A 27,181-nucleotide genomic window follows, 5' to 3' on the forward strand; every position below is an offset into this window, starting at 1 on the left:
CACACGCGGCTCTGCTCCTTATACCTCGTACACACGGCTCCGCTCCATACACCTCGTACACAAGGCTCCGCTCCATACACCTCGTACACACGCGGCTCTGCTCCTTATACCTCGTACACACGGCTCCGCTCCATACACCTCGAACACAAGGCTCCGCTCCGTACACCTCGTACACACGTGGCTCTGCTCCTTATACCTCGTACACACACGGCTCCGCTCCGTATACTTCCTACACACAGCTCCGCTCCGAATACCTCATACACACATAGCTCCGCTCCACACACCTCATACACACACGGCTCTGCTACCTCCACACTGTAAACCAGAGGTGTCAAACTGCAATCCTCAAGGGCTGCAAACAGGTCATGTTTTCAGGATTTCCTTGTACTGCACAGGTGATAATTTAATCACCTACACACATAATGATTACAGCACCTTGTGCAAAGCTAAGGAAATCTTGAAAACACGCATGGTTTGTGGCCCTCGAGGAATGCAGTTTGACACCCCTGCTGTAAACCCCTCCTGACCCCACACATAAACTTCCCCTCATCCAGCACCATGACAACCAGCACAGCAGAGTCCTGCATACACTGAGGCCCCTGATCATGTGACCCCTGACTCCTCCCCTCCTGTGACCTCATCACAGGTCCTGTGCGCACAGAACAGCCATATATGTGGTGTGCGGCTCTGCAGGTGGAGGTAGGTGCTGGAGATTCCCCATTACTGGGGGCGGGGGGCAGTAACCCCTTCAGTAGCTTTGCTAGGCCCTTGGCTGTCATGGTGACACATCTGACCTGTTAGTTACCTCCTAGATGGGTAGGTACATTGGGATTTTCTGCTTTTCCCCTTCACAATCTAAAATGACCTTGCTTGACTCAACCATGGATAGGATTAACCCTTGACTACCTTGGGCGTATATATATATATATATATATATATATATATATATATATATAACATCGGTCGTTTCCCTTTGATGTGGGCTCTGGCGCTGAGCTCTCATCTTATCCCGCACTGATTTGATCAGCTGTCATATGCCTGTAACAGTCACGGGTGGATCCAAGATCAATGTCATGTGATCACAATGAGCTCTCATGTTAGCTGGGGGTCTGCAGAAGACCCCCGTACCTGTTATTGTAAATCTCCTGTGACTGCTGGCCCGTGGCCGGCGTTCATAGGGGATCGTGCTTTCTGTTGTATGTAGCAGGGTTTGAAAACCTGCTATGTGCCGCACAGGCGGGCGGAAGATCGCAGCTTCAATAGTCTCTTAAGGAGACTATTGAAGCAGGTAAAAGAAAAAGGTTTAATGTTCATATTTGCAGTAGTGCGTTCAGAAATGTCCGATCTATCTAAATAGAAAGCAAATGAATCCAATTACTAAACGGCATAACGAAAAAAATGAAAAAGGCCAGAATTACGTTTTCTTGGGTGCCGCAGCATTGCAAAATAATGGGAGATCAAAACATTGTATCTACCCCAACATGGTATTAATAAAAACCTCAGCTCAGGGGACAAAAAAAATAAGCCCTCACCCGGCCCCAGATCTTGAAAAATGAAGACGTTGTGGGCCTCAGAAAATGACGCCATTTCACTTTTTTTTTGTTACAAATTTGGGATTTTTTTTCACCACTGAAATAAAAAAGAACCTAGACATGTTTAGTATCAACAAACTTGAAATGACCCGGAGAATCATAATGGCAGGTCAGTTTTAGCATTTAGGGAACATTGCAAATAAAATGCAGTTCCACAATATATTTTTTATTTACCATTTCACAGCACTTGGAATTTTTTTTCCACATTTTCCAGTACGCGATATGGTAAAATTAATGATGTCGATCAAAAGTATAACTCGTCCCACAAAAATCAAGCCCTCACATGGCCAAATTGATGGAAAAATAAAATAATTATGGCTCTGGGAAGAAGGCAGTGGCGTAGGAAGGGGGGTGCGGGGGGGGCGGTCCGCCCCGGGCGGCACAATGCGGGGGGCGGCCGGCGCTGCAGGAGAAGAAAAAAAAAAAAAAAAAAAGACGCCCCTTTAAATCTTCGGGCGGCGCCGTCCGCCGCCACGACCAGGGCCAGCTCCCCCCACCACCGGACCCCGCCCCCCGCTCTATACTCACCTCTCCTGGTTCCTGCGGCGCCGGCAGCTGCAGCGTCCTCTGACTCTGCGACGTCTCAGAGCAGAGGGCGCGATGACGTGACTACTGTGCGCGCCGCTCTGCCTCTCTGTCCTGAGCGTCGCAGAGCCGGAGAGACGCTGACTGGCTGCACCGGACCTGCGCTAGGAACGGGAGAGGTGAGGATTTTACTTTTTTTTTTTTTTCTTTATGTCTGACTGTCTGGGGCTGGGGCAATGCTGGACACACTGGGGCAATACTGGAGACCATGGGGCAGATTGCTGGACACACTGGGGCAGTACTGGAGACCATGGGGCAGAATGCTGGACACACTGGGGCAGTACAGGAGACTATGGGGCAGATTGCTGGACACACTGGGGCAATACAGGAGACCATGGGGCAGATTGCTGGACACACTGGGGCAATACATGAGACCATGGGGCAGATTGCTGGACACACTGGGGCAATACATGAGACCATGGGGCAGATTGCTGGACACACTGGGGCAATACAGGAGACTATGGGGCAGATTGCTGGACACACTGGGGCAATACAGGAGACCATGTGGCAGAATGCTGGACACACTGGGGCAATACAGGAGACCATGGGGCAGATTGCTGGACACACTGGGGCAATACTGGAGACCATGGGGCAGAATCCTGGACACACTGGGGCAATACAGGAGACCATGTGGCAGAATGCTGGACACACTGGGGCAATACAGGAGACCATGGGGCAGATTGCTGGACACTGGGGCAATACAGGAGACCATGGGGCAGATTGCTGGACACACTGGGGCAATACAGGAGACCATGGGGCAGATTGCTGGACACACTGGGGCAATACTGGAGACCCTGGGGCAGATTTCTGGACACATTGAGGCAATGCTGGAGACCCTGGGGCAGACTTCTGGACACACTGGGGCAATGCTGGACACTGGGGCAGATTGCTGGACACACTGGGGGTAATATGCTGGACACACTGGGGCAATGCTGGACACTGGGGGTAATATGCTGGACACACTGGGGCAGACTGCTGGACACACTGGGGAAAGGCTGGACATACTGGGGCAGATTGCTGGACACACTGGGGGTAATATGCTGGACACACTGGGGCAGATTGCTGGACACACTGGGGGTAATATGCTGGACACACTGGGGCAGATTGCTGGACAACATGGGGGTAATATGCTGGACACACTGGGGCAGATTGCTGGACAACATGGGGGTAATATGCTGGACACACTGGGGGCAGGACTTGAGGCATGGGCAGAATGTAGATACGGGGCATGATTGGAGACACGGGGCAGGATTGGGTCATGGGGCAGGACGGATACGATGGAGGCTGGTGGGGCAGGATGTGGAGATCATATGGGGTAGAATGGATACTCATGAGGGCAGGATGCGAGAACATATGGCTGGAGCCAGGAATGAGAAACGGGGCCAGGGGGGGGAATATTATTACCATAGGGGCTAATTAAGGGATATTATTACTGCAGTGATGTATTTATTTTATTTTTTGAGTATACTGTTTTAAATGGGGTGGCGGTCCTGTTACTGTGCAGAGTGACACTATATCACCTTTTTTTCTTCATGTGATGTAATGTAGAAGTTGTGAAAAATTAAGTAATGTGTTCTGCAAGCGGAGCTCGAGATAACTGTGTTATTTCCTGCAGAAACGAGTCCTGGCTGGAAGGAATGATGGCGGTCTGTGCTGGATGAAAGATGAAGGACTTCACCTAGAGACGTCACTGGTGAGTCAGTGTTACCTATACACTGACACTATACACTGTATACTATATAGAGGTCCTGTGTATAATGTCACCAGTGATCTCTGTATTACCTCTACACAGACACTGCATACTAAGTACAGATCTCCTGTGAATACTGGCACTTATGGTGATAGTATTGTGGTTTTTTTTTATTACTGATCAGTATTGTAGTATTCAGTCACTATGTGGTGGTAATATGTGGTCTGGAAATGGTGTTGTGGTATTTGTCCCTTGTATGTAGTATTATTCGGTCACTATGTGGCCTGGTCATGGTGTGGTGGTATTAAGTCACAGGTGTGGCATGTGAGGGTGACACCATTAGGCCCAGTTTAAGTTCTACAAAACAGGAAAACCGTTTTTGGTAACCTTTGTGTGTATTGAGCCGGGGGGGGGGGGCGCCAAACTCGGGAACAGCCCCGGGCGGCAAAAGCTCTAGCTACGCCTCTGGAAGAAGGGGAGCAAAAAACAGAAAATGTCCCGGATGTGAAGGGGTAAATTGCAATCCCCAACTGATGACAGTGTTGTGGGTATATTCTACCTGAGACCCGCTGTATCAGCAATGATCGGTTTTAGCTCTGATTGCAACTATTTCATTTCCGGAAATTACACTGTCAGTTGCTACAGTGGCACCAAGATGTTTAATAAAAGAAGAGGGCTCCGTCATTATCCCTATTAGGACCCTGCGGTCACAGGAGAAAAGAAAATGATCATTTTTTTAAATAAAATTTGTTTTAGTGTGTAAGTTTTAAATGATAAAAAATATATAAACCTGGTATTGCTGAAATCACACCGACCCGAAGAGCAAAGTCCTGTTATCACTTACACCACACGAGGAACAGCAAATAAATAAAAACAATTCTTAAACTGCTGTTGATTTGTTCATTCTGCCTCCCAAACATCAGTTTAAAGCTTGTGTCAAATTTATCTATCATTCTACACCGAACTTATACATTGGGGTTTCTGTCCAATCCCCCAAAAATAAGATTCAAATGGACCGAGCTGAGAAGTATTTGCAATATTCTCTGTATAACATACACTTTGTGGTTTTTTTACTAGAACTTATCTGTGGGGTCAAAATAGTCAATGAACCAAAAGATGAATTAATCAAAATAGGGTCACTGTGGGAGTTCTTCTGAAATTCTGGCACACATGGGGCTCTGAAAATGGCGCCTGCAAACTATTCCAGCAAAATCTCCTTAAATGACGTTCCTATCTTCTGAGCTTTGCCGTGTGCCCAAACATATGACTACATATGGGGGTATTGTCACGTTTACGAGAAATAGTGTAACAAATTTTTGGGCACAGTTTCTAAATTCATATTTTAGAGAAAAAAATGTATTTTTTTAATCCCACTTTACATTTATTTCTGTGTAGCACCTGAAGGGTCAACAAATACCTTGACATCAATTATGAATAATATGAGGGGTGCAGTTTTTAATATGGTATCACGTCTGGGGAGGTTTCTGATATATGGGCTGTGATGACACAGCATTTAATCATAATTAACCAGTTGTAAATTCTGTAGGCCCAGAAGCATAGACTATTATCTTTATGTTGACTTTTGAAATTGTGTTTTTCTTTAGCCAAGAAACACAGACTTTTGTTCGTATGAGCCAGGCTGTTTACTTTTGAGTTGTGGTTTGTTGTAATTTATTGTCTGCTGTCTTTGCAAGACAGGGACCCAAGGTCATTGATCAATGGATGTTTGCTAAATATTTTGATTGACCATTGTGTGGGTCCTGTGGCTTGTTGACCTGCAAAACAGAGATGGATGAGCTATACTGGTTGAACAAATACTCGATGATCGTTAAACTAATCCCCCCCCCCCCCCCCCCGGCCTGTAGATGATAATCTGAGCCACAGATGTGGGTATAAAAAGTAAAAAGTGATTGTCACGATTCCCCCCGACCGCTGTCACCACTGGGTCAGGATTCACACCGTGACCGTCACCCCTACGTCACGGATCAGGGTGACTTTAGGCCAACAGACGGCTATCACATGTGCAGGGGGGCTTATCTTAGTTATCCCTCCACTGCTAACAATGTGATGAAAAACCACACACAAGGCTATTGACCTCTTAGTTTACAGCAGGGGCTTATTCTAGGTATCCCACTGCTTTTCTATATACCACGAACTGCAGGGATTTATGTATATCCCGCTTACAGTTCCACTTAACACTTGCAGCTCTCTGGCGCCCCCTTAGTCTCAGGTCAGATTAGGTACTGCACCCTGGGTAATTAGTCGCCAGAAAGGCTGCCTGCTATGTACTGGCTATTGGGCACGCTGCAGCGACGCGATAACTACTCCCACTCAGGCAGGAACAATAATTATTAAAGCCGCAGCCGCTACCACATAACCCAAAAGTCTGCACACTTCTCGCTGCCACCAGCTTCGATTAAACGGGTCCGAAGCTAACCCAACACAACAGTAACAGTAGCGTATTTCCCTTCAGAGACTTAGGGTACGGTTTAGAACAGGAGAACGAACTAATATATAATAGTATATCCCATTAAAAATAATTAGGCAGCGCTTTATCAAAAATAGTTTATAAAGAGGTTATAAATGAGACAATTGCAAATATGTACATGGTTAATTATAACATAAAGGGAATAAATGAGAAAAGCAACACTTACATGTTTAAAGCATGACAAGCAACCAGGCTAGTGGAGTTTTTCCATACGTCCCAGCTCATTGGGACGTGAGCAGGGCTCTTCCAGGACAGGACAAGAAATCCAGCAGCAAGTGACTCCTCAGAGCCTGCCAGACACTTAAAACATTAAGGCTGTGACATCACAGAAAGGCTGGCTTATCCAGACCCTCCTCTCTCTACATTCTGCCTAAACTTTAAACTATTCTCTCTGATTTCTATAACTTCACTACAAAACATGTCAGCGTCCTAAAAAGCTCATCATTCATCTCAGATTAACGTGAGCATTCTAATGAGATCAAATATGTCCTATCTGGGATACATATTTACAGAGAAAACCCTACTTCTTTACCAGATGGAGTTAGAAACCCGAGTGTCATGAGATGTGTAGCTACACCGAGTGGGACTACGAATATATATTTTCGTATTCCTAGCTTAAATCGTTTGCCTAATATCTAACAAAAACTAAACAAAGAATCTTTCATGAATTTTTGGAGCCATTTTTCCTGTTCTAGCTGGACAAGAGCTTACACAGGAAATGCCAGTCGTAAATTCCGTTCGGCCATAAAACCTCTCTTCCCCCATACTCTCAGAGAAGGAAAGCCAGGAATTTGCAGCTACAAACTGTTCTCCAAGAAGGGGGCTTAGCCCACTCAGGCTAGCAAGAGACCTACTTATGATATTTCATACCATATCGTGACAGTGATCTCTATTTTTCTGCCAGAAGAATCAAGAGACTTGATAGAACAACAGCCAGGACACTAAGTGTTATGAACAGGTGATTCAGAACCACAATGGACCTAGTGGTTAAGAGCACACAAAGTGACCTGATAGTTACTAATAACATAGGACGAGCTCTGACACGTGGGAACTCTGCTGACCGCAATCCCTAATCCTATCATACACTAGAGGTAGCCGTGGAGCGCTCCTGACCGACCTAGGCGCCTCGGGCACAGCCTGAGAAACTAGCTAGCCTGAAGATAGAAAAATAAGCCTACCTTGCCTCAGAGAAATTCCCCAAAGGATAAGGCAGCCCCCCACATATAATGACTGTGAGTTAAGTTGAAAATACAAACACAGAGATTAAATAGATTTTAGCAAAGTGAGGCCCGACTTACTGAATAGACCGAGGATAGGAAAGATAGCTTTGCGATCAGCACAAAAACCTATAAACAACCACGCAGAGGGCGCAAAAAGACCCTCCGCACCGACTAACGGTACGGAGGTGCTCCCTCTGCGTCTCAGAGCTTCCAGCAAGCAAGAAAAACCAATATAGCAAGCTGGACAGAAAATATTGCAAACAAAAGTAACACAAGCAAAACTTAGCTTATGCAGGGTAGACAGGCCACAGGAACGATGCAGGAGAGAGCAAGACCAATACTGGAACATTGACTGGAGGCCAGGAACAAAGAACTAGGTGGAGTTAAATAGAGCAGCACCTAACGACTTAAGCTCGTCACCTGAGGAAGGAAACTCAGAAGCCGCAGCCCCACTCACATCCACCAAAGGAAGCTCATAGACAGAACCAGCCGAAGTACCACTCATGACCACAGGAGGGAGCTTGACCACACAATTCACAACAACTAAGACTCCATAAACCAACACTTTAACAGGAAAACATGACTCCATCAAGAAGGACACAGATTTGACAATTCTACAGCTTATGGGGACCATGGCCCCAGCTGAAAGAATACAAATCTGCTTCATTGACCATCACTGAACCCATGGATACGTTTAGGGAAGCCAGGATTGCGACTCTCCAGTCCCCTGGCTTCATAGAGACGTTCAGAAAAGCCAGGTTGTGACCCTCTGGTCACCTGGTCACGTACCTGTCAGCTTCGTAAGCTTGTTGTTACCTCTTGTCTGTGGGTGCCCGCCAAAAGAGGGGTGCCACTGGTGGTGTTAGTAGGCCCAGGAAGCCGCAGAGAACAGGTGTTTTAATCCCAACGAGTCAGCATAAGGGTGAGACTCTGTAATTTTGTACCATCTTGTGTATTTGCTGGGACTGTTCTGTATGTTATTTGTCTGTTTGGTGGTTCAATAAAGTATTGCTACACTGTCTACCCTTATCCTGTATTGTCTGAGTAATAGTCTGCCCACGATAAAATGAGAGCAGGCATTCAGTGGGATGAACTCTGGTCCATGTGGTATCGAGCCAGCGGATTAGAGCACATGCTGACCCTCGTGTCTCCACATAGGCCCCTCAAAGTCACTTTAAATCTGAAGAGTTCCGTAAAAAATAAGATTTGTAAATTTACTTGAAAAAAGTAAAAAATTACTGCAAAATTCTAACCCTTCTAATATCCTAATAAAATGATGTTTCAAAAATAATGCTACGATGAGGAAGGTGCTCACTTAATAAGAGGTGCTCAGGAGAAGAGAATAAAATAATGCTGCCATAAAGTAGACATTTGGGAAAAGTTTCTTATTAACTAGTCTGTGTGGTTGACTATTTGGTTTAAAGGCATAAACCTTCGAAGTTTGAGCATTGCAAATGTTTTACATTTTTTTGGCAATTTCAGATATTTTCCTAAAAAATAAAAAATGCAAAACCTAACTACCTAAATTTACCCCTAAAATAAATTACAATGGACATAAATGGGCATGTGCTGATTGTCAACTCAGTCGCATGCTCAGTTTGTTATCCTTCACACTGGCAACTCTGGGGAGCGACCCCAGTGCCAGTCTCCTAAAGACATCCCTTATAAGGGCAGCCACATAAGTAAGATTAGTGGTTGCAGCCGCAGTCTTTTGATGTCACTGACGTCCTATTTGAGACTTCCCAGTGAATGTTGGGAAACAAATCATTAAATTAGAAGTTGGCGTAGAGAAGGAACGGTAGGGAATTTTCAATTGATATAAATTGTGGTTAGTTTTCAAAATTAGATAGACCTTGACTGTTGAGTTTTTGACAAACTCTTTAAGGGCTATGAAACTACCATGATTGTATGTGAAACATGAAGTGTTCTTTGTGTCATTACACAGGATTCTTTATATTGTTACATAGGCTCATGGTTTTCCCATTCAGGTCCCTACAATATAGGATCCTCTCAGTGGGGAGCTTCTATATCAGATAATTTTCCTGATTGAACCATCAAGGATGGATAGATGCAGGGACAAGATGGTGGAGAGGATATTACACCTCACCCTAGAGATCATCTTCCGGCTTACTGGAGAGGTGAGAGATTCTGATGACGTCACATTACATCATTCTTATGTATGCAAATAATAGATGGACAGAACTGAAGAAATATCTGTAGTCAGATTTATGTATCTCTCCAAAACCAGCTTTACACAGTATTGAAGAAGACCTCTAGTGAGCGCTGTCAGGACCCTGTGTCTGAAGGATGGGAAACCCCCCCGAGCCCAATCGCAGAGCCTCCACCTCACCCCCTGATACATGAGGACATCAATGACCATAAGATCTTAGAACTCACCTACAAGATGATTGAGCTGCTGACTGGAGAGGTGACACTGCTGGGAATGCTGGAACATTATCCCCCTGATCCCTTCATAAAGCTATAAAGGGATCGGGGGGATGACGGTATCATTGTATTTGTCAGGTTCCTATAAGGTGTCAGGATGTCTCTGTCTATTTCTCCATGGAGGAGTGGAAGTATTTAGAAGGACATAAAGATCTGTACAAGGACATCATGGAGGTTCCCCAGCCTCTCACATCACCAGGTAATAGACCGGACTAAAGACACACTGCCTATAATTCTCTTTTGTAAGGAATGACTTCAGTCCCTGTACATGTTTCCTCCAGTTCTATCCAGTAAGAGGACAATACCAGAGAGATGTCCCCGTCCTTTTCACCAAGACGGTAAAGAAGAAAATCCCAGTATTCCTCAGGATCATCAGGTAGGTGGAGAGAAAATGTCATAAAATTTCCTTTGTGCTGTGTAGAAGGCTATGAAGGTCGTGTTTTTGTCAGGAATCCTCTGCTCACCGTGTCCTAGGGCAGCAGTGTGTGTCAGCTCTGCTGCCCAATAGATGACAGGGGTGTGTAGGGATAGCCCAGCCCAATCAGGGACTGGAGCATGCTGATTATCTCATCCCACTGCCAAGTTAGGATTGGCCAACAGCCCAATCAGGCCATGTCTTTTGGGCTACCCCCAGGTGTCAACTTTCTGAGTAATTGCCTGGCAGTTTAGCTGACTGGCAACAGTCAGACGATTGCCAGTCGTAGCATTACTCGGGGGAGTGCGTGGCTTGTGCTTCTGTGTTATGCTATTCTGATCTTTTGCTGCCTGTCCTCGGTCCTTGCCTTTTGACTATTCGTTTGCTTAACCCCTTTGTCTTAATTTGCTACTATTTTGGATTTCTGACCTCGGACTGTGTCCTCTTTTCTCTTTTGTCTTGCCCCTCTGCCTTTGAGGCTTTGTTATTTGACCCTGGACTTCTTCATTCCCCTGCCTCATGGCTTGTTTGTGAGAAGTGATGATAGCTAGAGTCACAATTTTATGCATTTGTATTATACACTTGAATGGCCACTTTATAAGAGACACTTACCATTTCATGATTGTAGGTCCCCTGTCTGAACCCATTACCGTGAAGTTCATCAGAAATTAATCAGTTTTCTGTGGATCAATTTCCCAAGTTAGAATGGGAAAATCAAGCCATCTTGGGGACTTTATCATAGCATAGTCGTTGGTGCTAGTTTTGACAGGGCCAGTATTTTAAATACTACTCACTGTGTGAGGTTTCTATAAGAATAGTGTAATCACAGAAAATCACATAACGAATGAGGGACCTGTGGACTTAGCCAACTTGTCTAGGAGGATGTCAAATTAATTTTGGGGACCATGCGGTTCACAGTCATGAGAAATTGCAGCTTAATACAACTCTGGTACTTCAACAAATGTTTCCAATTGCATATCTCATCATTTCTCAGCACAGATGGGTTATAAGTTATAACAGCTGACGATAAGTTCCATGTTTCATTGTTGTCTAAGGGAAACCAACAGACAATACATCGGGGGGGGGGGGGGAACAGCTCCAAAATTACTTCACATAGCAGTGAGAAATGTTGCCTGGTCAGATTAATCCAGCTTTCTGTTCCACAATACTAATGGGAAGATCAGAATTTGGTACATGTAGCACATACACACGTGGTCAAAATTGTTGGTACCCCTCGTTTAATGACAGAAAAATCCACAATGGTCACAGTAATAACTTGAATCTGACAAAAGTAATGATAAATAAAAAATCTATGAAAATGGACAAATGAAAGTCAGACATTGCTTTTCAACCATGCTTCCAGATCATTTAAAAAAATAAAACTCATGAAATAGGCCTGGACAGAAATGATGGTACCCTTAACTTAATATTTTGTTGCACAACCTATTGGGGCAATTACTGAAATCAAACAATTCCTTTAACTGTCAATGAGACTTCTGCACCTCTCGACAGGTATTTTGGCCCTCCTCAAGAGCAAACTGCTCCAGGTGTCTCGTCTTTGAAGGTTGCCTTTTCCAGACTGCATGTTTCAGCTCTTTCCACAGATGCTCAATAGCATTTAGGTCAGGGCTCATAGCAGGCCACTTCAGAATAGTCCAATGTATTCCTACTAGCCATTCTTGGGTGTTTTTAGCTGTGTGTTTTGGGTCATTATCCTGTTGCAAGACCCATGACCTGGAACTGAGACCAGGCTTTCTGACACTGGGCAGCACATTTCTCTCTAGAATCCCTTGATAGTCTTGAGATTTCATTGTACCCTGATATGTACTTGATATGCTTCAGTTTTCCATCTGTGAACATAGAGCTGATGTGCCTTGCCAAAAAGTTCCATTTTTGTCCCGTCTGTCCATAGGACATTCTCCCAGAAGCTTTGTGGCTTGTCATCATGTAGTTTGTAAAATTCCTGTCTGGTTTTTTAATGATTTTTTTTTCAACAATAGTGTCCACTTTGGCTCATACAACGACGGATGGTGCGATCTGACACCGATGTTGCTTGAGCTTGTAGTTCACCTTTAATCTGTTTAGAAGTTTTTCTGGGCTCTTTTGTTACCATTCGTATTATCCGTCTCTTTGATTTGTCATCAATTTTCCTCCAGGAAGGTTGGCTACTGGCTACAGTCCCATGGATCTTAGATTTCTGAATAATATGTGCAACTGTAGTCACAGGAACATCAAGCGGCTTGGCAATGATCTTATAACTTTTACCTTTAACATGTTTGTCTATAATTTTCTTTCTAATCTCCTGAGACAACTCTTTCCTTCGCTTCCTCTGGTCCATGTTGAGTGTCATACACACCGTGTCCCCAAACAGCACAGTGAGTATCTGTAGCCCTATATACATGCCCACCCACTGATTCCAAGATTGTAGACACCTGTGATGCTAGTTAGTGGACACACCTTGATTTAACATGTCCCTTTTGTCACATTATTTTCAGGGACACCATCATTTCTGTCCAGGTCTATTTCATGAGTTGTTGTTTTTTTAAATTCTGTGGAAGCATGGTTGAAAAGCAATGTCTGACTTTCATTTGTTAATTTTCATAGATTTTTTTTTATTTATTATTACTTTTGTCAGATTCAAGTTATTTCTGTGACCATTGCGGGTTTTTATGTCTTTAAACGAGGGGTACCAACAATTTTGATCATGTTTGTAAAACGATGAACTCTTCCTTCCAAAAGTCACCTTTAAGACTAGTTAAAGTGGAGTATTGAGGTGAGGAATTATTCCTTGGCATAACTGGGGTCCTCTGACGTGTGGATGGACTTATGTATAAGGCCGGCCTCACACTCAGCGTATGAAAATACGGTCCGTATATTACGGCCGTAATACGCTGAAAAGTCCCGAAAATAGTGGTCCGTAGCTCCTCCGTAGGCAGGGTGTTTCAACGTTTTTTGCGCATGGCATCCTCCGTATGTAATCCGTATGGCATCCGTACTGCGTGTTTTTATCTCAGGCTTGCAAAACCGACATACGGCTATACAAGGGATCCATGTGTTAAAAAAAAAAAAAAACATATATACTGTGTGTATGTATATATATATATATATATATATATATATATATATATATATATATATATATATATATATATATATATATATATATATATATGGTCAGTAGACACATATATGTATATATATTATTACTTCATACAGCGCGAGATAGCAGAAAGCCGGTAATTCAATTACCGGCTTTTGCTTTCTCCTTCCTAAAACCCGACATGATATGAGACCTGGTTTACATACAGTAAACCATCTCATATCACCATTTTTTTTGCATATTCCACACTACTAATGTTAGTAGTGTGTATATGCAAAATTTGGCCGTTCTAGCTAGTAAAATAAGGGGTTAAATGGCGGAAAAAATTGGCGTGGGCTCCCGCACAATTTTCTCCGCCAGAGTAGTAAAGCCAGTGACTGAGGGCAGATATTAATAGCCTGGCTAAAAACATCTGCCCCCAGCCACCCCAGAAAAGGCACATCTGGAAGATGCGCCTATTCTGGCACTTGGCCACTCTCTTCCCATTCCCGTGTAGCGGTGGGATATGGGGTAATGAAGGGTTAATGCCACCTTGCTATTGTAAGGTGACATTAAGCCTAATTAATAATGGAGAGGCGTCAATTATGACACCTATCCATTATTAATCCAATAGTAGTAAAAGGTTAAAAAAAAACACACACATTATTAAAAATTAATTTATTGAAAAAATCACAAAGGTTGTTGTATTAATTTATTCTACTCTCAATCCACTCACTGAAAACCCTCGATCTGGAAATAAAAAAAAAAAAAATAAACCAACAATATACATACCTTCCGAGGATCTGTAAGGTCCAACGATGTAGATCCATCTGAAGGGGTTAAAATATTTTGCAGACACGAGCTCCGCTAATGCAGGCTGCTCATGTCTGCAAAACCCCGGCGAATGAAGCTAAATATAGGTCAATGATCTATATTTAGCTTCATTTGCGGTGAGGCGCCCTCTGCTGGCTGTTCCTAGATCGTGGGAACTTTCCTAGAAAGCTCCCTTGCTCGAGATCATAAGAGGGCGCCCTCTGCTGGTTGTCCTCATATGAACTCGAGCCTGGGAGCTTTATTGAATTACGGCTTTTCTCTGTAACAGCGCTGCGTATTCCTCGCAAGTCACACTGCTGGTCCGTGTGTAATCCGTATTTTTGGGGCTTCCATAGACTTTCATTGACGTTTTATTTGCGCAATACGGTGACAAACACAGCATGCTGTGATTTTCTACGGCCGTAGAAAGCCGTATAATACTGATCAGTTTAATACGGCAGATAGGAGCAGGGGCATAGAGAATAATTGTGCCGTATTTTTTGCGAGTTTTACGGACGTAGTTTCTGCGCTCTTACGTCCGTAAAACTCGCAAGTGTGACGCCGGCCTTATAGGGCTACCACACTAAGTAAAAATAAAAAATGTTAGAATATTAAAAAAACACACAAAAAATAAACAATAAGTCCACATATTTGGTATTGATGCATCCAGAATGATGGGATCTATATGTTAGCAACAATTATTCAGCATAGTCTCCAAGCGTGTGACAACAGAGCTTCTGTATTCAGAAACAATATAAAATAAGCTTAATAGATCAGGAATAAATCATTTGTGTGTCTCTCTGTGCAGCATCTACCGCAGGCTGCTTCTCCTCTCTTAGGCTAGGTTCACACTTGCGTTGTGCAGTACGTTCAGCAAATCCATTAAATGGACTGCACTAACGCAAGTGCCGACTTTGGCACTGCGCTAGCGCAGATGGAGCATCTGCTAGCTCCATCTGCGCTAGCCGTGCGCTAGCAGTGACGGACCCGGAAACGCTGCAGCCCGCGTCTCGGGTCCGTCACTCAATGATGGCACATCGCTAGCGCACGCCCATTGTGGGCATGCGCTAGCAATGCGTTCGCCATTGAAAGTAATGGCGGCGTTAACGGACTACGTTACACCGCGTTATGCCGCGGTGTAATGTAGTCCGTTAAACGGGTCACACGAACGCAGTGTGAACCCAGCCTTACAAAGACACAGGAAATACAGTCACATGCTTCCCCAGTGTGAGCCTCTGGAAGGTTTTTTTTTTTGTTCTAACTTTATAAACCGCAAACAAACGTAGCAAGTAAACACTCATAGACAGGAATGGAGTTGTTGCACCAAACATATTCCAACACTATAAAACTCTTGCACTTCTTGATCCCTACTGTAAACATAAACACTGCAAAAACACTGGTTTTCATTATTTCAACAATCACAAAGTGAAGGAAAACACCATCAAACAGTCATATGGAAAGAGAAATATATACCGTAACTGAAAATGTAATCTCGTCCCACAAAAAACAAGCCCTCAATCAGCTCTGTCAAAGAAACAAAATGTTATGGCTCTCAAAATATTGAAATACGTAAAACAATTTTTTTCCCATAAAATTGTTCTTATGGATCTATAAAAAAAAAAAACAGTCAGACAGACCCCCGACAGATAATGATGCAGACGGAGTCAGTCGACCATACTTTTGTGCACCTCTTAAAATATGACCATCAGCGGTACAGAGTCCAGACGAAGTTCAGATTTTCTCCCTCTGCCTCGTTATAATGAGTGGTTCTGTCTGAATCCTGTATTTTGGAAATTTAGACAAAAACCTAACCTAAGTACTCAGTGTACAAACATGAGAACCGAGCCTTTAAAGTGATCCAAAATGTTATGTACCCCAAAATTGTACCAACAAAAGCTTCAACTCAGCCCATAAAAAAACAAGTCCCCACTCAAGGTTGTCAACGGTCTACAGAAATATATGGGTTTCATACAGTGCTGTTAACACAAAAGTTCTGGAAAACATGGCTCCCCCCCAAAATGAATCCAGTAAATTCTGCACTCTCAAAACCAAATGCCACATCCCACACACCTCCGCTGTGCTGAAACTACATTTAGCGTCCGTAGCATCTCCCTTTTTCTGGGCCATTTACCAGTTGTCCATAACTGTTGAAACAAGCATGCGATAATATCAACTGCTTCCTCAGAAGACTTTATTAGCTCTATTGAAATATTGTCGCATCCAGGCACTTTGATGTTTGACAGAACTGAGTCGTTCTTGTAGAGGTTTTCCGTGTACTGTTTCCATCTTTCACTCACCTGTCCTGGCTCAGTTAGTTTGTTCCAATTGGCGTCCTTCAACTTGCCCACTTTTGATTGAAACTTTCATTGTATCTCTTTGATCTTTAGGTATGCTTTCTTGATCTCACCCCCTCAGATGTTCGCTTTCTGTCTCTGTACATATATTTTAAAAATAAAGGGTTTTTTTTGTCTGCTACAATGGCTGTCTTTAGACTTTTTCCTGTGTTGTTTACGTCCTGCATGTTACCTTTTGCTGGTGCCATTCAACTTTCTTCGATGATCTTTATGGTCTTTTTTGTTAACCATAGCTGTGGGGGTCGCTTCTGCCTCTTATTTCTTGCCTCACTGGCTTCTTCAGTAATAATAGTCTTTATGTGTGTCCATAATTCCTCAGACTTACTTTCATCTGTGTCCAGTGATGTAAATCAGTTGTGCTGACCTTTCCAAAAAAACTTCAGGTATGTTAGTCAAATCAAAGTTGGAAACGACCTGTTGTCTAGTCTATTTATGCAGCTTGGCTATCTTTGCTGTCAAAAGTTCATGAACAGTTCCACAGTTAGCTACTGGCCTTGTTTTTATGGTATTGATAGACGACCTACATCTTTGGCAAACACCTATGTAGTCATTCTGATGCTTATAGGCCCCATTTGGTGATGTCCATCTGTAGTAGAGTCTCTGTGAATTTGTAAAAAGGTGTTTCTGATGGACAGTTGATTTGTCATACAAGGACAATTAATTTTCCTCGAGCCTTGTTTCATTTACCAAGTCCACAGTTTCCAACAACAGTTCCATGCTTGCCATGGTCCACTTTAGCATTCAAGTCTCCCATGATAATAAGTAAGTTTTGTTTTGGTGTCTTGTTGATTTCTTCTTGAACTTGATCGTAGAATAGTTCAATGTCCTCCTCCTTGGCATCTACAGTATTGTTGGTGAGTAAACTTGTATAACTATAACATGGATTGGCACTCCTTGTAGTCATATCAAGATAACTATCACTTAACATAGTAACATAATTAGCAAGGCCGAAAAAAGACATTTGTCCATCCAGTTCAGCCTATATTCCGTCCGAATAAATCCCCAGATCTACCTCCTTCCAAAGAACCTAATAACTGTAAGATACAATATTGTTACGCTCCAGGAAGACATCCAGGCCTCTCTTGAACCACTCAACTGAGTTCGCCATCACCACCTCCTCAGGCAAGGAATTCCAGATTCTCACTGCCCCAACAATAAAGAATCCTCTTCTATGTTGGTGGAATAACTTTCTCTCCTCCAGACGCAGAGAATGCCCCATTGTGCCCGTCACCTTCCTTGGTATAAACAGATCCTCAGCGAGAAATTTGTATTGTCCCCTTATATACTTATACATGGTTATTAGATCGCCCCCTCAGTCGTCTTTTTTCTAGACTAAATAATCCTAATTTTGCTAATCTCTATGGGTATTGTAGTTCCCCCATCCCCTTTATTAATTTTGTTGCCCTCCTTTGTACTCGCTCTAGTTCCATTATATCCTTCCGAAGCACCGGTGCCCAAAACTGTACACAGTACTCCATGTGCGTTCTAACCAGAGATTTGTACAGAGGCAGTATAATGCTCTCATCATGTGTTTCCAGACCTCTTTTAATGCACCCCATGTTTGCCTTGGCAGCTGCCGCCTGGCACTGGCTGCTCCAGGTAAGTTTATCATTAACTAGGATCCCCAAGTCCTTCTCAATGTTAGATTTACCCAGTGGTTTCCCATTCCATGTGTAATGATGATATTGATTCCTTCTTCCCATGTGTATAACCTTACATTTATCATTGTTAAACCGCATTTTCCACCTCTCAGCCCAAGTTTCCAACTTATTCAGATCCATCTGTAGCAGAATACTATCTTCTCTTGTATTGACTTACTGAATTGTACTTCAGGACAGTGCCAGCCCATCTTCTGTTGAGAGTAAAAGCGACACCTTTTCTACTTTGGTTATTATTGCGAGAATAGTAGACTCAATGTTCAGTTTACTGGAAATTTCCAGATTGCATCCATCTTAGTTTGCTAATTCCAAGTAAGTGAAGTCCTGTTCTGTCTATTTCAGCTTTGACGATGTTGAGTTAGCCTTGGTTCATGGTTCGTACATTCCAAACTTTATGATTTGATCAAACAATATCCGCACCAAGACGACCTTGCGGCTTTGATCCTGGCCTGTCAAGAACATTGGTCATAGTTAGGTCGACCATCGGCTCTTCCCCAGTAGCTTGTTGAGTGCCTTCCGACCTAGGGGTGCATCTTCCAGCACTATATACAATTCATTTGGTTGTGCTCTCCAACAAGTTTTCTTAACATAATACAGAGGGAGATTGCCAGTTCTTTCTTCCTCACCGAAATAGTATTTATTAATATTTTGTACAGTGTGATTGAACTGTTAAGTACATAAAACAGATAAAGTTTGAAAACTGCATCAAATATTTGCAGATTTCATTAAAAAAAATCACATAGACCTAAATTTACCACTTACCATCAAGTACAATATGTCACAAAAAAACAGTGTGAGAAACACTGGGATATTTAGAAGCATAAAGTAATGCATCTCAAATTTAAAAAATGTGGCCAGGTCAGTAGTAAAATCTAGCTTTGGGAGAAGGGGTTAAAATAGACTGCAAAATTATATTATTACAGTGTATTGTACAACCCATTATCAGCTCAAGACCCATAGAGAGACTAATAAAAACTGCAATTGAAACAAAAAATAAAGTTCAGATCACTCCTTTTCCTAAAACTGTAATAATTGCCAAAAAACAAATAAAATAGTATAATATATATAACATAAAAAAAAAATCCTAATGGCATCACTTTTTGGATCCCCCTGGAGTATCTCTACTTCCTGTGGGATCCAGACAAGAATGTCAACCCTTCATGGGCCGAAGCAATGATCCACATAGGCAATGATTGACTGCTTAGAATATCTGTCTTCTTAAAATATTCACCTAATATTAAAATCCATACCAACAGAGAACATATCTACATGGTCAACTAATGTTTCCCATTTTTATATCTAGTCATTGTACTATTTCATGAGATTCTGTGTAATTTTACATTGACTCATCTTCTTTCCATTCAGGTTCCTTTAAGATCGGATTCTGTCGTTGGAGATCTACATACCAGAATTTTCCTGATTGAAACATCAAGGATGTATAGGGACAAAATGGATGAGAGGATATTACACCTCACCCTAGAGATCCTCTTCCGGCTTACTGGAGAGGTGAGAGACTCTGATGACGTCACATTACATCATTCTTATCTATAGGAATAACAGATGGACAGAACTGGAGAGGTGAGGACTCTGGAAATGTCTGCAGTGAGATTTTTTTAATGTGTCTCTCTATAACCAGGATTACACAGTAGTGAAGAAGACTTGTAGTGAGCGCTGTCAGACCCCTGTGTCTGAGGAATGGGAAAGACCCCTGAGACCAATCACGGGGCCGCCACCTCACCCCCAGATACATGAGGACATCAATGACCAGAAGATCTTAGAACTCACCTACAGGATGACTGAGCTGCTGACTGGAGAGGTGACACTGCTGGGAATGCTGGGACATTATGCAGTAACGCTATGAAGGTATCGGGGGGATGACAGTATCATTGTATGTGTCAGGTTCCTATAAGGTGTCAGGATGTCTCCGTCTATTTCTCCATGGAGGAGTGGGAGTATTTAGAAGGACACAAAGATCTATACAGGGACGTCATGATGGAAGTTCCCCAGCCCCTCACATCACCAGGTAATAGACAGGACTAAATACACATGACCTATAATTATCTATATGTAAAGAATGAATTCAGTCTCTGTGTTTCCTCCAGATCTATCCAGTAAGAGGACAACACCAAAGAGATGTCCCTGTCCACTTCTTCCACAAGACTGTAAACAAGAAGACCCCAATGTTCCTCAGGATCATCAGGTAGATGGAGAGAAGGTGTCATGAGATCTCCCCTATGATGTGTAGACGGCTGTGAAGGTCTTGTGTTCAGTCTTGTTTTATCCACCAGTATTATATGTTTTATACTTTTGTTATGAGAACGGTGGAGATGGCAGGATTAGATCTGATCATAGATGGGACTTCTCCATCTGTCTGTGACTTTTACAATATTTCTTTCAGGGTGAAGATCTGACCCATATTAATACTACAGAGACATATGTGATGGGTGATGAGCGGCGTAAAAAGGAGATTCTTACAGATAACCACCCAGGTGAGTAGTAACCACTAAATGCAATAATGGATGCTGTAATTTTACTTTTAATTTAAAAAAAAAATGTTTTTCATTTTTCACACAGTTTATTACATGGAGTTTGCTGACAGATTTGACATGTAAATGTAAAGATTGCACATGTTGAAGTGTCTTACTGCCACCCTAGACACCAGTGACACAGGTTCCTCAGTGTGTGTGGGCGTTAACCTTTGCAGATATTTTCCTCCTAAGCAGCCCTATTAGATAGAACAGGAGTTGTAGACATAATAGACAAAAAAGGATTCAGTCCATGTTTTGAAAATAAGTTCCCGTATGTTTCAGACTTTAAGACACATTTTTTTCCTCCAAAAATGTGGAGGAATATGGGGGGGGTGAGTCTTATAGTCCAGATGTACCTATCTGGCTGAGGTGTGCGAGTGGCAGCCGCAGAGCAGCGGGGTCACAGGAGCCGTCGGCTGCTGCTTACTCCTGTGTCTGCTGCTAAAGAGAAATGAATATTCACTGCGTTCCACGACCATGGGCGTGGAAGGCAGTGAATATTCATGTCTCTTTAATTGCAGTGAAAGATGAAAAGCACTACTGTAAAAAGATGCACACTACTCCTGAAAATAGTAACAAATGGTGAGAAATCTTTATTAGCACACAAAATAGCAAGTGAAATTAAAACATAATTAAAAACAATAGTGGATACAACCACTCCATAGTCCTGATAATATAAACATGAAGAAAACAGGAAATTGCAGTATATATAAACCTATATTAAACAGTATGTCTAGTATCATATAATACTTGATACATTTCAGGATAAGCAATGCCATAAAAAATACAATAAATGAAGAAGGAACAGCTCCCTGGTGCAGCCCCCATAACCATTAGGGGGTTATAGAATCAACAGCAGACAAGCTGCAGAAAAAATATATATCTAAAGTTCACTAGTGCCTGCTACTTAAGGCAATGAGTAGTCACCGCTCTCCACTCCCATAGGCGTAGAATGCAGTGAATATTCATTTCCTTTAGTAGCTGCACACATGAAAGCCCAGCAGCTACAGGAAGCCGGCGGCTGCGGCTAACACTGTGCCCACTATTAAAGAGCAATGAATACACACTGCCCTCCACGCCCATAGTCCCAGCGTGTGGAGCAGTGAGTATTTCGGCAGCTGTCCTCGGCTTGTAAGCATCGCATGACATCCCTGCCATGTGCTGCTTACAAGCATAAATCAGCTGCTGGCATCGGAACGAGACGCGAGGGAGCGCCTTGAAAGTAAGAGTAATGGTTTATGGAATTTTTTTTTCTATTTTTCTGCTGAGGGCTATGCATAACCGGATGAGGATGGAGTCTCTGCATACCAGGATAGGGATGAGGGGGCCATGCATACCAGGATAGGGATCGAGGGGACCATGCATACCAGGATGGGGATGAGGGGATCATATATACCAGGATAGGGGATATGAAATACAAATTTGACCACATTTTTTGCTTCAATTTTTTTTTTTCCTATTTCCTCCTCTAAAACCTAGGTGCATCTTATAGTCTGACAAATACAGTAAATTTTATTAGGGATCGAGGGGACCATGCATACCAGGATGGGGATGAGGGGATCATATATACCAGGATAGGGGATATGAAATACAAATTTGACTACATTTTTTGCTTCAATTTCTGTTTTTCTTATTTCCTCCTCTAAAACCTAGGTGCATCTTATAGTCTGACAAATACAGTAAATTTTATTATGAATTCTGAAGGAACATTTATATAAAATCAGTATCGGGTATATGACTTGTCCGTTCCATTTTCTGTTTACAACAGAGGCACATGTATCTTGGCTACATCTGACTGGACATGTCTCATAAGAAATGTTTGTTTTTCAGCATAATTGACATGGCACCTTCATTCCAGCTTGCTGCCTAAGGGTATGTGCACACGTTGCGGATTCATGTGCGTATTTTTCCGCTCAGATTCTGAAAACTCTGCATGCAAAACGCCCTGCATTTTACCTGCGGATTTACCATGGTTTTTGTGCAGATTTCACATGCGTTTTTCACACGTGCGGATTCCAATTATGGAACAGGTGTAAAACTCTGCGGAATCCTCACAAAGAATTGACATGGTGCAGAAAATAAACCACAGCGTTTCCGCGTGGTATCATACGCAGCATGTGCACTGCGGATTTGGTTTTCCATAGGTTTACATGGTACTATACAACGCATGGAAAACTGTTGCGAATCCGCAGCCAAATCCGCAACGTGTGCACAGACCCTAACTGTGGGGAGGTGGCTGCCAATCAGCATAACGTTATGAGTGATGCTTTGTCTAACAGCAGAGCGGAAGAAGCAGGGACTGCTCTGTTGATATGACGTCATAGGAAGCAGGAGACTTGCCACCTGGGTCGTGTGAGAGCTCTGAGCCTGGATATTGTAGCAGTGCTTAGCCTCATAGGGAATACAAAAGTACCTGATAACCCCTTTGTCACGGATCCCTACTCCGTGGTGTCACTAATTCGTCACGTGTCCGCTCTCAACTTGGGGTTGTGCCTGCAAGGGTTAATCTGTCTCCCCTCTCTGTCCAGCATTCAACCTCTGTTCTATGCTGTAATGGGAGCATAAATCACAAACCGACCCAGGCCACACACACCCACTCGTACACACTGCCACCACTCATCGAATACACGGGCGACGAGTCCCAGAAATATTAATAATAATATTGTCTACCACTCATCAGGCTCACACACATCTTAGGCTATGGATTCTTTTAGAACATTCAAGGTTCAACTTGTAAAAGTTTTATACTTTAATACAAAAAAGGTTCAGTGCTTAAAATAAGAAGAAGGTATAAAAAATATTATAAAAAGACATACAACTTATGCAAAACAGTATGAAATAAACTAGAGAAAACTTACAGAATTCATCTAACTGGTAGTCTGCTTTCTGCTCCCTGAGGGTAGGATGGATGTAGACTGGATCACATCAGCTTCTCAGGCTGCCCCCATTATGTGTACACGATTCTCTGTATACAGGCCAAACTTATAGCTTTGGTCTGGAGGTCCGAGCAGCGGGGTCACAGGAGCCGTCGGCTGCTGCTTACTCCTGTGTCCGCTGGGGCCGCGTTACTCATGAATATATTTTTCTCTTGAGACACCCTGTGTAAAAGTTCTCACAAAGATACTATCAGGCTGTAATTAACGTCTCTCTTCCAAGAGCTAGTAGGTGTCAAATGTTCCCTTTCCTCTTGGCTCTAGCTAGACCCCCCTGGTGAGATTTGGAGACAGAAGTCTACTTGTCTCAGGGAAATACGTATTCACACCTGGGAGCAACTTGCAGCTTTCAAGACAGATGTTACATTATTGCCAGTGACACAGTAAATCTATATATAGCCCACTGTGTATGTATGTGTATATATATGTATGTGTATATATATATATATATATATATATACACACACACACACACACACACACACACACACACACACACACACACACACACACACAGTGGTGCAAAAAAGTATTTAGTCAGTCAGCAATAGTGCAAGTTCCACCACTTAAAAAGATGAGAGGCGTCTGTAATTTACATCATAGGTAGACCTCAACTATGGGAGACAAACTGAGAAAAAAAAATCCAGAAAATCACATTGTCTGTTTTTTTTATCATTTTATTTGCAAGTCACAAATTATTACACATAGTTCACCACACCCTTAAGTCAGGTCATGTGATTAGACAGCAATATGTATGTTTATAAATGTCTAGAAATACATACACAGAAATTTGTTAACGTTTTTAATAGTATTAAGTATAATGCATTATTTATATTATCAATTCAAGGCATTGCTATTGAAAAATGCTGAAATCAGTTTTATTCCTGGCAGATGACTGTACCAGAAGCTCAGAAGCACATCTGAGGACTTCACATTTGAAAGCAGATGATTGTAATATCACACCAGATACTACTTATGAAGAGCACACCATTATCCCAGATGTATTTTCAACCATTCACAGCAACGATCTATTATTTGATCATTTTCAACAGGTCCGATCCTGTGAGTCACCAGAGACTGATAAGCAAAATAAAGCTAACAGAAGGGATGCTCAACATCAAAAAGCTCGTAAAGAGAAGAATGTATTTTCATGTTTAGAATGTGGGAAAAAATTCAAGTATAAATCAATTTTAGCTATACATCAGAGAACTCACACAGGGGAGAAGCCATTTTCATGTTCTGAATGTAGCAAATGTTTTAGCATTAAATCAGATCTTGTTAGACATCAGAAAACTCATACTGGGGAGAAACCATTTTCATGTTCTGATTGTGGAAAATATTTTACCCACAAATCACATCTTCTTCAGCATCAAAGAACTCATATGGAAGAGAAGCCATTTTTATGTCCAGAATGTGGGAAAGGTTTTACGTGGAAAGCAGAATTACTTAAACATATGAGAGTTCATACTGGGGAGGAAAAGCCATATTCTTGTTTAGAATGTGGAAAATGTTTTAACCATAAATCTAATCTTCTTACACATCAAATGATTCACACAGGAGAGAAACCATTTGCATGTTCAGAATGTGGGAAAAGTTTTAACCATAAATCATATTTTCTGACACATCAAATGATTCACACAGGGGAGAAGCCATTTTTTTGTGTAGAATGTGGGAAATGTTTTAATCGAAAATCATATCTTGTTACACATCAAAGAATTCACACAGGGGAGAAACCATTTTCATGTTCAGAATGCGAAAAATGTTTCACAGCAAAATGCCATCTTGTTAGACACCAAAGAATTCACACTGGGGAGAAGCCATTTTCATGTTCAGAATGTGGGAAATGTTTTAACCGTAAATCATATTTTCTTACACATCAAATGATTCACACAGGGGAGAAACCATTTTCTTGTGTAGAATGTGGGAAATGTTTTAATCGTAAATCATGTCTTCTTATACACCAAAGAATTCATGCAGGAGAGAAACCATTTTCATGTTCAAAATGCGGAAAACATTTTACAGAGAAATGCCATCTTGTTAAACACCTAAGAATTCACACGGGACAAGCCGTTTTCTTGTCAAGAATGTGGCGAATGTTTTAACTGTAATTCATATCTTCTTGCACATCAAAAAATTCACACAGGAGAGAAACCATTCAAATGTTCAGAGTGAGGGAAATGTTTTACAGCTAAATCAAGTCTTGTTACTCATCAAAAAAGTCATTCAGGGGTTAATCTGTATTCATGTTCTGATTGTGGTAAATCTTTTACCCAGAAATCATCTCATCTTCAACATCAAAAAAGTCACACAAGAAAGTAGAAATTTTATTTTTTAAAACCATTAATTGGCAAATTATTCAAGGAAAAATACAAGCTCAAGGATCTACAAAATAAATATTAATTTTCTGCACTAAATGTTAATAAGGAAATAGAGATGACTGAGTTACCGAAAATTCAATTTGGGTTCGATTGAATGGTGGACAGGTATATAGGTAAAATCATAATTCATCCACTAATTTTCCCTCTGAAACTTGAGTCATTTTAGAATTTTATACATTTACGGTGCTTGAAAACATATTCATACTTCATGAACTGTTTCACATTTCATCACGTCCAGATGAGGGTAAAAGTGGCAAGGATGTCGGGCGCCTCCTCAGAGATAATAGGCAAGGTGGTGTTAGGGCACACGAGATGTGTGTGTTCTCATCTTAATTATCTGCTGCCAAATTGTATATTGCAGGTTTACGGCCAGAAAAATCACAAGACAAAGACAATGAATTCTGGTTTATTGGTTGACATGTACAATAATTTATAGGAAAAATAAAGGGCACATTAATTCACTGCCTTATTTCATAATTATTGCTAGTCATTGCTGATGTCTGTCGCCCACATGTCATTATCTATATTACTCTATTGGTGAATAAATTAGGTCAAGCTGACATCTTGTCTTCCATGTAGCATGTCGATCTTTGATCAACATGAGGGAGTGGTGACTGGTACACCTTGGTATGGGCATATTCAGTATTATTAATTCTTGAAAGTCCAAAAAACGAAAATATATATACCCGCACTGCTGACAAAATGCGATCACCTGTCTGCGTGCTGTAAAATGCTGTACCAGTGCCTTTACCTCCTACTCATTGCATGGGCACTAGGGGTGCTTAACCAAAAAAGTGCATTGTGTCCGAAAATACATGAGAACAAAAGTAGTGATCAGGATCTGTGGAAGCGCATGTAGCGCGAAACAGCTGTCATCCTTCAGACAACATGTTCTCCCTGTCCATGTCCTAATAAAGACTTGTTTGCTGCAGTGGGCTTGGTGAGTGCTAACTACTTTTGTTCTCATGTATTTTCGTTATTCTTGATTAGCTCAGTGGATCAC

At 42.1% G+C, this 27,181-nt stretch overlaps 1 protein-coding gene across 2 annotated transcripts; it reads left to right on the forward strand.

The window, feature by feature from the left end:
* Positions 1 to 639: 639 nt before the first annotated feature.
* On the forward strand, positions 640 to 26,640 carry LOC138663763 (zinc finger protein 436-like). 2 transcript variants are annotated; one of them, XM_069750097.1, is made up of 12 exons: positions 640 to 699; positions 3,793 to 3,870; positions 9,564 to 9,713; positions 9,824 to 10,003; positions 10,099 to 10,219; positions 10,302 to 10,396; positions 19,705 to 19,845; positions 19,976 to 20,155; positions 20,239 to 20,362; positions 20,442 to 20,539; positions 20,738 to 20,828; positions 24,692 to 26,640. In XM_069750097.1, the coding sequence occupies exons 3-12, from the start codon at positions 9,636 to 9,638 to the stop codon at positions 25,900 to 25,902; spliced, it is 2,319 nt and encodes a 772-aa protein (XP_069606198.1). In that variant the 5' UTR covers positions 640 to 699; positions 3,793 to 3,870; positions 9,564 to 9,635; the 3' UTR covers positions 25,903 to 26,640. The 2 variants fall into 2 exon arrangements, with proteins under 2 accessions (XP_069606198.1, XP_069606199.1); XM_069750098.1 differs by lacking the exon at positions 3,793 to 3,870 and having other exon boundaries at positions 643 to 699.
* Positions 26,641 to 27,181: the final 541 nt, after the last annotated feature.

The sequence above is a fragment of the Ranitomeya imitator genome, chromosome 2, assembly GCF_032444005.1.
Source record: "Ranitomeya imitator isolate aRanImi1 chromosome 2, aRanImi1.pri, whole genome shotgun sequence".
NCBI classification, from domain to species: domain Eukaryota; kingdom Metazoa; phylum Chordata; class Amphibia; order Anura; family Dendrobatidae; genus Ranitomeya; species Ranitomeya imitator.

Bases quoted from the DNA above. Each gene is read 5' to 3' on its own strand.
- LOC138663763 (XM_069750097.1), top strand. From the start codon at position 9,636: ATGGATAGATGCAGGGACAAGATGGTGGAGAGGATATTACACCTCACC. The intron at 20,156-20,238 runs GTGACACTGCTG...TGTATGTGTCAG, and splicing joins CTGAGCTGCTGACTGGAGAG to GTTCCTATAAGGTGTCAGGA. The intron at 20,829-24,691 runs GTGAGTAGTAAC...TATTCCTGGCAG, and splicing joins TCTTACAGATAACCACCCAG to ATGACTGTACCAGAAGCTCA.